General features: G+C 30.8%; 2 protein-coding genes across 3 annotated transcripts; one reads left to right on the top strand and one right to left on the bottom strand.

The window, feature by feature from the left end:
- The first annotated feature begins 3,955 nt into the window (after positions 1–3,955).
- LOC106756698 (GDSL esterase/lipase At1g09390) lies at positions 3,956–8,391 on the top strand. Its single transcript, XM_014639232.2, has 5 exons — positions 3,956–4,289; positions 5,698–5,886; positions 6,344–6,504; positions 6,894–7,158; positions 7,827–8,391. The coding sequence occupies exons 1-5, from the start codon at positions 4,052–4,054 to the stop codon at positions 8,054–8,056; spliced, it is 1,083 nt and encodes a 360-aa protein (XP_014494718.1). The 5' UTR covers positions 3,956–4,051; the 3' UTR covers positions 8,057–8,391.
- Positions 8,392–11,507: 3,116 nt separating this feature from the next.
- Positions 11,508–12,702, bottom strand: LOC106757345 (protein NIM1-INTERACTING 1). 2 transcript variants are annotated; one of them, XM_014639991.2, is made up of 3 exons: positions 12,568–12,702; positions 12,004–12,391; positions 11,508–11,881 (listed from the first exon to the last, which is right to left on the bottom strand). In XM_014639991.2, the coding sequence occupies exons 1-3, from the start codon at positions 12,604–12,606 to the stop codon at positions 11,715–11,717; spliced, it is 594 nt and encodes a 197-aa protein (XP_014495477.1). In that variant the 5' UTR covers positions 12,607–12,702; the 3' UTR covers positions 11,508–11,714. The 2 variants fall into 2 exon arrangements, with proteins under 2 accessions (XP_014495477.1, XP_014495478.1); XM_014639992.2 differs by having other exon boundaries at positions 11,786–12,391; positions 12,568–12,691.
- Positions 12,703–13,441: the final 739 nt, after the last annotated feature.

Raw genomic sequence — 13,441 nt, 5'->3', positions numbered from 1 at the left:
TATCCCATAATCTAAATGTACTATATTTCGATAACCGGATGGTAAGATACATTAGCCAAGAAAGATAAATATTATTAATAGCTAATTAATATGTTTAATGACTATAATAAATGTGAATATACATTATTTATAAGTGATTAGCAGGTGGTATTGTATAAAAATATGATATTAATCGACAATTAGTAAGTATTATTGAATTTGATTGTCTGGTATAATGATTAACCAATGTCATTGGCTATCACAAAGCCTTATAAATATATTATTCACTTTCAGGTAAAACGACATGGATCTAACCTTGATCTATCCTTATAAACATATCTAACTGGAGTGTCAAAGTGTCTTGTACAGGTCAACCATCGATCGGAGTTGATTGTGTTCTCGGAGAGGATTGGAGATCAAAAGAGAGCAGAGCAAGGAAGGATGACCGACCCTCGACCAGTTTCACCGAAATATTTTGGCGCCCACTGTGGGGCCTAATGACATCCCACTGAAACCGCGAGGAACCAACATTGCTACTTCGGATCAATACTAGGTTTTGCAACAAGAGCAAAAAAATTTATAATAAAATATTGTCAGGAAGGTTCAGTATAACTTTCAACCTTATCAGGAAGGTTCAGTATAACTTTCAACCTTGTCAGGAAGGTTCAGTATAACTTTCAACCTTGTCAGGAANTCAGGAAGGTTCAGTATAACTTTCAACCTTGTCAGGAAGGTTCAGTATAACTTTCAACCTTGTCAGGAAAGTTCAGTATAACTTTCAACCTTGTCAGGAAAGTTTAGACCAATGTTAAAAAATGTTCAACCTTATCAGGACGTATATTTGTGAGTAAACATATCATGGACAGGACGGTTCAAACCAACGTTCAACTTTATCAGATTCTAATTCCATCTCATTATAAAAATAAAATATTGAATATTTTATTTAACTCATTTTTGTGAGTAAAATATCTTGCACAGGAAAAAGTTCCAAATTCGAGCGTTGGGGGAAAGCTCCTCGTGAACTCCCACTCTCATCCTAAACTGAGCGGTGAGGAACGCTCCTCATGAACTCTCACACTCGTCCTAAACCGAGAGATGGGGAACGCTCCTTGTGAACCCCCACTCTCGTCCTAAACCGAGCGGTCTCGTCCTAAACCGAGCAGTGGGGAATGCTCCTTGTGAACTCTCATTCTCGTCCTAAACCGAGCAATGCGAAATCCTTTCGACATATTTAAACCTCTTCGCACCTGCAAAACGATTGGTCGGGGCTTGGGGGTTTAATGTACTATACCCCGATAACCGACTAACGGTCAGACACATTACTCAGGAAAGATAAATATCATTAATGGTTAATTAACATGTTTAATGGCCATAATAAATGTGAATATACGCTATTTATGAGCGATTGACAGGTCATATTGCACAAGAATATGATATTAATAGACAATTAACAGGTATTATTGAATTTGATTGTCTAGTTTAATAATTAATCAATGTGCTTGGCTACCACAAAGCCTTATAAATATGTTATTCACGTTCACGTAAAATGACTTGGATCTAACCTTATCATAATAAAAATATAGACCTATTTGTGAAACATATCTGACTTGAGCATCGGAGTGTCTTGTGTAGGTCAACCATCCATCGAAGTTAATTGTGTTCTCGGAAAGGATTGAAGATCAAAAGAGAACAGAACAAGAGAAAGGACGATCAACCCTTGACTAGTTTCACCGAAACACTAAACCAAAGAATCTCCCCTTATATGAGATTCACCTAATGTAGCATTTGAGTTAGCCCAGCCTCTTTTCTTGATATCAAATTCAGCATTTTGAAGTAAGTGTACTAGAGGAGCAATTAGACCAGCCTCAATTACATCCTGCAGAAACGCATTTTGAAACGCATATATTTTTCATATCAATTACATCATCAAAAACTCAACAAACCGTGGAACTACACCAGTTTGAATAACCTCCTCAATAAGTGAGTTATGTTCTGACAGGTCAAAAACAGAATTTGTCAAAAGTCATTCACATTCAGAACCAAAAACAAAAGCAAATTGCATAGACCAATATCATCTTTCAAATTGAAAGCATCTTTCAAAACTGAGTTGTGGCCTCAAACTCATTTTATTGTCATTAGTTCAAACACCTGCAATCATGGTTGGTAGGTATTCCAACTACAGCAAGATAGAAAATCAACATCTCATTAAGCTAAACCTGTTTCCGGTTGATTCAAATCTAACATATGTATTACTAAAATAGTTATGGTTGGTCACTATTTAAAGCTTCTCTGAAGGTTTTTGTTACAAGTCAGTTTTGCTTATCCTCCTCTGGATAAAGTATAAGCATGCTATTCCAATCAAAATTTTCAGCAAAGATCATTTCCTCAAATTCATGCATCTTATGTGATAGTATCAGGGCATGTTGCTCTGTTTCAACATTGTAATCTTTGACCTCTTCCTTAACTTACATCTCAGTTATTTTCTGCTCATCCTTTCAGCTATGGCAAATCCAAATCACTCTAGCCTATAGTAAGTATCCTGGAGAAAATCCAAGGATGGTCCTCTTTCCTCCACCGATGAATATTGGTAACTATCATTCATGGGAGGGACAGTGCAATGAAAAGAGCTTTGCAATCAAAGAACGAGCCGCAGTTTGTGTCATTGCCTTGTAGGATGGAGTGTTGTAAAGATGATGACAATATAATAAAAAAAATAGAAATTACCACCATTCATTTCCAAGACTTATAAACTCATTATTTTTAAGAACTTATTTACGTTGTTACACAAGTCCTTCGAAATATAATAAATTTTTTTCTAAAATTTCGGTTATTAACATAAAACTCTAAGAGAAATAGAAATTAAACTCAAGATAATATAAAAAAGAAAATAAAAAAGAAAAATAAAAAAAAGAGAGAAAATTATGTATTTTTGGAAAAAACACTACACTTTATTTATATAAAGTTTGAAGAAACGTCCATTATATTATGTTTTACTTTCTATACTTTTGTGAGTTATTGAATAAAAAAAGAGGACAGAGAAGATGATAAAAAATATTGTTTAGATTCAAGAAAATAGCATAAAAATAAGTTTTTTTTATGTAATGAAAAAAAATATTAATTATGTGGTATAATTAATTTTTATAAAAATAATTAATTAAATTTAAATAAAATAAACATGAATAAAAAATTGAAAATGATTGGTTGTGAAATAAAAGATAATATTACAAATTTGTTTAATTTTTTAAATTGAGTATATATAAGTAGTTTCAATTTTTTCCCTTATACGAATTTAAGAATGTATAAGTGTAATAAAAAATCACAATTGAAAAAGATATTTACACATTAAATTCAAACATATAAAATAAAATAAAATGTACCAACGAAATTACTACTTCACAACACAGTGAAATAAATTACAAGCATACTAAATACTTCCTGTTAATAAGTTTCTGAGATTATTTTTGTTAAAAATATAATTTTAAGAATGAACTTGACAAAATTATAAATTATTTTTGTTATGAAGGTACTGAATATGAATGTACGCAAAACTTCAAATAGGTGATGAAAAAAATTAATTCGACAAGAAAACCCATGCAACTTACAGGACTGATTTAATAGAAGAGATAAACAAAATAGATTAAATTGAAAAATATAATGAATAAATACGTGTAAACAGTTTATTGTATTATCCCATCATGATGTGATTCATGGCCATGGTAGAACAAACTATTCACAAGAACATGAAGAGCACTTTCTCATAAATCATTATATAGTCCTATTTTTATTTAATTATAATTTATAAATTGATTATAAAATGTTGAATATATCTTAAAATCATCTTATCCGTCTTTTTTTTTTTTTTTTTTCCGTTGAGAGTTTTTTACCCCGCATAAAGAAATCCAAAAGTGAATAGTGTATCTTAATTCCGGCTCTCCTTTTAACCGTACACAGTAAATTAGTGTAATGATAGAAGCAAGAAGCAAGTAGTGTTAGTATAATAATACCAGAGTAGAAGTAGAACTGTAGAAGAAGTGGTCACCGACACCACACAACACAGCTCAGTGACAGTAGCATGGGTTGTGGCGGTCCATTCTCGCATCTCATTCTCACTGCAATCGCAATAGCAATAGCGATCCCATTGGCTGCCTGCGATACGCCTCCGGTGCTTTTCGTCTTCGGCGATTCCAACTCAGACACCGGTGGACTCGCTTCCGGACTTGGTTTCACTATCAATCTTCCCAATGGCCGCACTTTCTTCCGAAGATCCACAGGTCGCTTGTCCGATGGACGCCTGGTCATCGACCTTCTCTGTCAGTCAACTTTCCCCTTTCCTTCTTCGCATTTTCATTTTCTTTTACCAGCTTCCCATGGTTAAAGATATGATTCATATTTCAATCACCAAATGTTTCAGATTCAATGATTTATAATCCCAATTATTAGTGTATTATACTCCAAAAGAGGTGTAGATCGTAATGAACAATCATAACACCATCCTCCCTCTGTTCATTGTTCAGTGTAATTAATGTAAGGATAGTGGAAATGGAGCCGTATCCAGCCAGCTAAGAGGTTTGATGAATGTGACGTCAATACGGCGTCGTTTGTTCGACAGTCAGTATGTATTTTTTATAATTGGGCCTGGCTTTTAGATTCCAGCAGTCCAATAAGCACCATAAAGGGCCCAACTGTCTACACACTTTAAATTTCTTGAATCATCCTCCCAAATGAACGAGATAGAAGATCGTTAAAGAGATTTAAAACCCGGGTAAAAAGAAATATTCTTCTATCACCCGGGTTTCATTTCAATCTGAAACTGATCGTGTGTAAAACCCATGTGTACCTTCACCACGAGAAGATCCCCACTACTTTCTTTCTTATGCCATTTCTTTTTTCAATTTCGAAATGTTACTTTTACCTGATTCGTCTTTTTAATACTGATAAACAGGCTCAGTATTGGGATTTTTTTTTTTTTTTTAAATTAAATTTCAAATATCAAAGTATGACAATTCACTGGATAAATTAGAGATAACAGTCCTTATACTAATTTCAAAGGTATGGATCATTGTTTTATTACATTCTCTAATTTGCATTCTCAGTCTTTAAAATCTTTGCATCGAACAAAATGAGAAAGGGAAATAAAGAAAGAAGACGAATGACTACAATTTAGTGATGGTTCTCGTTGATGACCATCGAAGTAAGGCATTTTCAAATCTACAAACCTTGATCTTTAGTGATTCATAGAATTTTTTTTATCGATATTACAAGTACTCTAATGTTTTTTTGAATAATTATATTTCAATTTTCAACACTTTTTGTCGTTATGTTTTAATCAATATAGTAACATAAACTGAAAGGATAGGGAAGATATATATTTTGTGCACAATTTGTACGAAGTAGTATTTTTAACGAGTAATAAGCATGCATATTCAGCTAAAAAAAATTACACTATTTCGCAATAAAAAATATCTTTCTGTATTTTAAAAATAGTTATTATAAAATTTTACAAATTTCACTTTGCAATTTTAAACATTAGTGTAAAATCTACTTATGCTACTAGATATGTGTTATGTATTCTTTTGACAAATTATGTAAATTTTACTGCCAGTGGCAATTGAAAAATGGTCCTGACAAATGAAAGCTGAGGGTTTAGGAATTAGGATGCTAGTTTCATGTATCGAAATGCTCTTCAATCTGAAAATACTTTCCTTCCAACATTTGCAGGCCAAAGTTTGAATGCAAGTTTGTTGGTACCATACTTGGACGCCTTGTCCGGAACCTCATTCACAAATGGAGCAAACTTTGCTGTGGTGGGGTCCTCTACTCTCCCTAAGTATGTTCCTTTCTCCTTAAATATACAGCTGATGCAATTCCGGCGTTTCAAAGCTCGTTCTCTTGAACTTGTTACGGCAGGTAGGTTTCCTTTGCGATATCTTATATCTCCTTGACTTAAAAAATTGAAAACTAAATTGTCTGAACTGTCTTTATGGCCTTTGTTTTAAGTATTTGACTGCTATATTTGGTTTCCTCTGAATATCATGCATGCTAAACAGTCAACGCCGGTGAAGCTTTAAGCTGTCATTTTTCTCAGTACTCTGATTCTTTTCTGAGTTCTAACCCCTATTAATGTACCAAAATTAGTCTTGTTCAAAGAATGGAGTCTGATTCAACGGAGTTCAGATTTTCCCTGTGCTATGATGCTTTCGCTGTTCAGATTCTAACACTACTTTTGTTAGGCTGCCTGCATATTTTATAAATGAACTGGCTTTCGCTCTTAAAAAGTAGTACTCAATTATTGGTGCAAAATATATTCAATATACATTTGAGTTTGTATTTAAGAATGAACTGATTGGACTGGAAACTTACACAGGTGCAAGAAATTTCATCAGTGACGAAGGCTTCCGCAATGCACTCTACTTGATTGATATTGGGCAAAATGACCTTGCTGATTCATTTGCCAAAAATCTGTCATACGCACAAGTGATTAAGAAGATCCCATCATTTATTACTGAGATTGAGAATGCTGTTAAGGTAGTTCAGTGTCCTTCATAATTGTTTAGTAAACTTATTATCTATGCAGCTGACTAATTTTCCTTCTTTAGTACTGGTGATTTAGGTTGGTGGAAGGGGATGAGTGTAATCATAAAATTAATCCTAATGTTCTAGCCTATCCTTTATGACTAGATAATATATCCCTTTCCTTCTAATTCTTTTCCTTTTTATTGAGTGCTTTCTCTGTTTCTCAGTAGGTTATAGGTAAGAGGGCAAAGAATTTTGTTCGTAACTGCTAAATTTCCTTTTATTGAAATAAGCTGCGGCAATGATCTTGGCTGGGAGGTGTACGTTAATTTTATTACTATTTCTTCGTTGATTTTTTATATCTCCTTCTAAGAATGTGATGTTTTCCTATCTGTATCCAGAATTTACATAACGAAGGGGCCAGGAAGTTTTGGGTTCACAATACTGGGCCATTGGGCTGTCTTCCTAAAATACTTGCACTGGCTCAGAAGAAGGATCTAGATTCATTGGGATGTCTTTCTAGTTATAACACTGCAGCACGATTGTTTAATGAAGCGCTGCTTCATTTGAGTCAGAAACTAAGATCTGAACTGAAGGATTCTACTTTAGTCTATGTTGATATTTATGGCATTAAGCATGACCTCATTACAAATGCCGCAAAATATGGTAATCCAAGCAAGCACTTTCTTCTCGTTTAAGTATCGATAATTATTTGACTCACTATTTTGTTACTAATCTGAATCAAGTTTTCCTTCATTTCTCTCCATTCTCTCTTTTGTTACTAATCCGAATCAAGTTTTCCTGGATTTCGCTCCATATGTTATGATGACATATAAATGGCACAAATAACTGCATATATTTGGATAGAGGAACACCAACAACATATTATTTTACGAGTCCATGTTCTTTACTGTATATTTTTTTTGTTTGCTCTCCTTTGATGAACCTTCCAAATACATTGATGTATGGTGATTTAATGTTTTAAAAAACATATATATATATTTTAATATACCAACATCAATGTTTTTTTAAGACTCAACAAAGAGACAATAGAGAATTCAATTTCTTATTTTACACACTCCTTTGAAGACACTCTTTCCTATTTGATGAAACTTTGTTTAATGCCACAAATTTGTGTTGGTTACATTTTTCTATTTAGCAAATTTCACTAATAATTTTGTAATTTCTAATAAACTTTAATAAATACTATATAATATGTTTAAAAGATGCACTGCTAGCACTCCTTAGTTGGCTTAACATGGTAGTGGTTCAAATATTGCATTAACTATTATCATAATCAATTTGATGGTGTTTGTAAATGCCTAATTGATTAGGTTTCTCAAATCCGTTGATGGTATGTTGCGGCTTTGGAGGGCCTCCTTACAACTTTGACGTAAGGGTAACATGTGGTCAACCTGGTTATCAGGTTTGTGACGAAGGGGCTCGATATGTAAGCTGGGATGGAATTCATCATACTGAAGCTGCAAATAAGTGGATAGCTTCTAAGATACTTTCCATGGCTTATACCACACCACGGACACCTTTTGATTTCTTTCGCCACTGACTATGCACTCTTGGTGTGAAAAGCAATCAATAAAAGGTTAGTTCATTGGTTGTTGGTTACCAAATCTATGTAGTTTCCAAGAACAGAGTCTGCTATGAAGCAATGCACGTTCTGAAGCTCTATGAAGTTAGATTCATGCAATTGGGTTGTGTTCTAACCAGACTATGATATCAGAATTTGGTTTTTATTTGACAACATGTGTGTATGTTTATTATGTAAACATTTGATGACTCACCTGAATGCATTTTTGGCCTGTATTAGAGATGGGACATGTAATTTAATCAGTGAAAACTATCAGCCTAAAGAATCGTTGTCCAACAAATTAATTTTCCTCATCTGTCTTTTAATGGTTTTTTTGAACCTATTTGATTGGGTTTTTTTTGGAGATCATAGATTGGTTGGACTTTCTGGTTTTTAGAACGATGTTTTCGGTTATGGGATATTGTTGTATTATGAACTATGCAAATTATTGTACTTTTTGCTATGACACGATTATGAACAATAAATCAATGCCAAAAAAATGAGTGAACGTCGAAATATTAGTTTTATTTTAATATATCTACATATTATGGAATATCTTGTTTGAAAAGATAAACTTCACTTCTTTGAATCTCTTGCGTTCAAAAGAGATTTTTCTGGAATCTCAATGGAACACATTAAAACAAATAATAATAATAATAATAATAATAATAATAATAATAATAGTAATAATGAGTGATTATAATAATTTATGGATATTACAATGAGAAACGGATTTAAACAATTAAAAAAAATTAACTTTTGGTGGCTTTTTAACTTTTAACTATATTTGCTATAAATTCTTTAAAGACATTTGTAACATACATTAGAATAATTGCATTAAGTGAAAATTGAACTTCCTAATTATTCATCATTCTTATATCTTGTTCCAAATGTATTACTGTTTTGTTTAATAGTAAAAAGCATACAACAACTGACCACATAAAAAGTTGATTTGGGAAAATATTTTATTTTTCTTTTAAGGTTTTTTTGGTACATACATATGCTTCCTTTTCCCTTGAAAATAACATCATGAGGCTATTAAAAAAAGAGAAGAATGAGAATAAGCCCTTAGGATCTGCTTAGTTTGAACAAATTGACAGTAAAAAGGAAAAGCATAAGGATCAACTTGCTTTTGAAGTAAGTTTTTTTACATTTATTCTCCTCCATAACTTTTTATAACGCACAAATTTTGTACTGTTAAATCATATAATACATTGTCTATCATCCATGTCAAATTTTATATAAATAAATATAAAATATCATCCGTCAAAATAAAGCTGATTGATAAAATATCAAATCATTTTTAAACTGTAAAAATGCGTATATTTGATTTATTTCTCATGAACTCTTAGTACAATTATTGGACTGATGAAATTTAATGTCTGTAAAATATTATCAGGTGGAATATAAGAAGGCATACCTCTTCATTAAGTATTCTAAAGAGTAATTTCCAAACTATTTGGGATGATAAAAAATAATTAATCACTTAAAACTAATTGTAATTAATTACCTATTTGAAAACACCACTAGTTTGACACCTAAAACAAATTATTCAGTGATGAAAAGAATAAATATCTTGAAAACAATATTAGATGCCCTGATTTTTTTTTTTAATTTGTGGAAACAGTAAAATCACTTGCATTTTTTTCTTCTGATTATATAGATTTTTATGTTGGGTCAAATGATAATTATGACAATTTATAAATAGTGGTAAAAGAGGATAATAAGGACCACATATTTGAGTGCATGAGTTGGATTATTAGTGATGGAATCTCTTAGCAGCCATGGCAGGCACCTGTTAGTGGGGACATAGCTTGGAAGCTTTCAAACTACGTAGGTCACATTATAAGCATTACTTTCCATTCTTAATAACTTCTTTTTTTTTCTGTAATTAATTTTTCATACTCATTTTCCTATTATCATTGTGTTTATGTATGTTTTTTTAGGTCTTGTCATTTGGTGAAGATTATTCTAAACAAATAGTATTATTGTAAAAGTTAGCAAAGTGTTTTGAATTGAAAACATGAAACTCAATCTTACTTATTAATAACCACTGTTTTTCTCAAAAATAATTAATTCAACTATTACTTTTAAACCAATTAATCATGTCCTGCAAGATGTACCCTATTCATGAAATAAAAAAAAAAAGGAAACAAAAACAAGACATATTGTTATGTTTTGATTTAAATATATTTTTAATCTTTTTAAAACAATAATATATTTATTTTGGTAGTTGGATATTTCATACTAGATGAATATTTCATAACGATCAGAGATAAATATAAATTAAACAATTGATTTTATTATAGAATAGTTAATCTAAATTTAGTTTCTAACATAACTTAGAACTTATCTTAACAATGGATCTATTGTGTAATTTTTTTCTCATGTTAAATCACTCACAAATATATAACTTCTAATACGACGTGTAGTTTATTTAATATTATATGAAATTCATTAACTATTTATGTATAGAAAAAAGTTTAAATGATTATTTTTGTTTAAAAAGTAAAATTATTTTTTCTAATAACAAACTGAAAAATATGAGTTTAAACAAATTTAATCTCTTCACAAATAACTTTAATTCTGTAATTTTAATCGGAAAATATTAATTGATAAAATCAAATTGTAAATATTTTTTAATCATTAAATTTTATCTTATTAATAGTTTTATTTTAATTATTTAATTTAAAAAATATTAAATAATAATTATTAATAATAAGTAGTGGGTATCTACAAATACAATACCATAATATTTATATCGTCCCTCTATCAAATATCAAAGAAGTAATTAAAATATTTGGGCTTATATTTAGCATAAATCTATTAAAAAAATTAAACTCAATATTCTTATAAATTTTATTCACGAATACGGTCATTGTGGAGGTTTTTTTTTTTATTATTATTACTATTGTTATCAATAGTAACTATTTTAGAGTTGAATAAATATTGAATTGGATGATGGTTATTTAAAAAAAATATATATCTAGGATGAAATTTGATTCAACCTATGCAATATAATAAGATGTGAATTAACACATTTAGTGATTCAACAAGTTTGTCAAGATTTGTGTACAATGAATCTAATTCTAAGCCATTAATGAAAGTAATATTAATTACATGTCTATTTATAACTTATTCACGTACTCAGCAAACCCTTTAAAAATGTCCACACATACGACTACAGTTTTCCTAATTATTTTACAGAATGATTTTAAAAAACTATAAAATTCAAAACAATATAAAATAGACATAGTTATTTATTTTGCTGATAAAAAGAAAGACACATACTTATCCAAGTAGTATGAAATACCATTATTCTCTCTTTTCTCGAGTTAATATTAATCTTCATCATTATTTTTTTTTTGACAATTAGCATAAAGTGGGTTATTTCTTATTTCTTATTTATGCAAAATATTTAAGAATCGAACAAAAAAAGATAACAGTTAATGTGCAGTCAACTTTTGAAAAGATAAATAAACACGAACAAAACTTTCTGTTGCTGATTAGACATATGAAGAAATTGAATTCATGGTTCCAAACGAAGGCAAAGATATATTAACACTGATATTTTTATATAACATTTTCATAATATATGTATAATTTTTTTTCTCCTAATTAACTATACGCAGTTCAGTCATGAAAATCTGTGTTCGCAATTTACCAAGCACGATAACTTTAGATGTTGAGCTCTTGTGAAAAAAGATATTAATAAAGATGGTAGCTTCTTCCTTCTTTTGGATTCAATGTATAACAAGTACAGTGTCAAAATCATCATCATCATCATCAAGTAGCCACCAAAAACTGGGTTAAAATACAGTGTTTAAGGTTGTCAGCATATCATAGTCCATAACCAGTTCATCAGATATATATTTGCATATAATTGTTATAATTTTATAACGAAAGATTTAAGTCTAAATGCTCACTTCTTTTGTCTTTCTCTTCACCATTATCTTCCTCAGCCTGCACCAATCGTGTTGCATCTTGCAAATCTTCTTTCTTTTCGTGTACGAGCTCTTTGTGTGAAGGACCTGCAAGATCATGATGATGATGAGAACCTGAAACATTACCAGTCTCTGGCATTTTTTCTCCAGAATCAACGAAGTCTTCTACTTCAAACTTTGGGTTCCAAATACTCTTTTCCCTTTCTCCATCCATCTGCTTAGTCTCCTTGTAGAATCGATCGCGAACATCTTTTGTCCTCTTTATCAAGGCAAAGAACCTTTCAATCTTCTGCTCCTCATTTTCTTCTTCATTTTCTATTTTTCTTTTCCTTCTTTCTCCCTCCATGCGCATAAAAAATTGACGCAAAATCTGTTTTAGATGTTAAAGAGGAAATTAAAAAACAAGAGGAACTGATAGGAGAAGACTATGGTGCATTAACAGAAAAATAAAGACGAGAGAAACGGAAAAAGAAGTTTGAGAAGGTCATGTCATATATTGGAAGAAGGTGATGATGATGAAGAATAGCAGAAGAAGAAGAATTAGACCCAATCTGACATGAACTTGCTATAGTCAACAAGAACCATGGAAATTGCTCAACGAATTCAATGAACTGAAACCGTGTTAATTGACTCACAAGAGAGGTCAATACCAGCGTGTTATTTTATTTACTACCCATATCATTGGATTGACACTAATGCCCTCCAATATCTATTTTCATTCTCAGAAAATTGACTCACCAACCTCCAAACATCTTAAGCTTCAAGTTAGCTAATGAAATTGCTTTAAAATTCTCCATCCTGTACTTTAGGAACGCTCTTAAGATTATTTTAATCATAAAGTTAAAAGAAAAAAAAAGTAAAAAAGATGTGAATTCAATTTTTTTCATTGCATTGATGAATTTAAAGGAGATAATATAAAAAAATTGAAATTAATTTTTTCAGTGTTACTGTCTCCTCAACATGCCTAGAACTCAGGTTTTCTTCTTCCAAAACTCATATTTAACAAAGCCAAGTCTATGTTTTTCAAGGCTTGTTGTTCCTTATTGACATGATAATTAACCGTATCATAATCGATGGAAGACTGAATCTCCTTCGCATCAAGAATTAACTCAATCTTGAACCTTCCCAAAAATCTCGCAATTCAAAATTCTGATTTCTTTTTAATCTACCTTAATTTTCAATGTTCGGGATAAGATCAATAAACATAAGACAATTGGTATCCTCAATTACAAAATTTACATTCTAGACATTCTAGACAGTTATGTGTAAATTTCTAAGATTAAATATATTTTTGATTTTTTAATTTTTAATAAAAATTTAAATTAGTTTTTATTTTTGAAATTTTGATTCTATTTAGTTAATTAAGTTATGAAATATTTTTTATTTAGTTTTTTTAACCAAATTTTATTAAATTTATTTG

Source organism: Vigna radiata, chromosome 3, assembly GCF_000741045.1.
Source record: "Vigna radiata var. radiata cultivar VC1973A chromosome 3, Vradiata_ver6, whole genome shotgun sequence".
In the NCBI taxonomy this organism is placed as follows: domain Eukaryota; kingdom Viridiplantae; phylum Streptophyta; class Magnoliopsida; order Fabales; family Fabaceae; genus Vigna; species Vigna radiata.
This window is presented reverse-complemented; position numbering and strand designations above follow the sequence as displayed.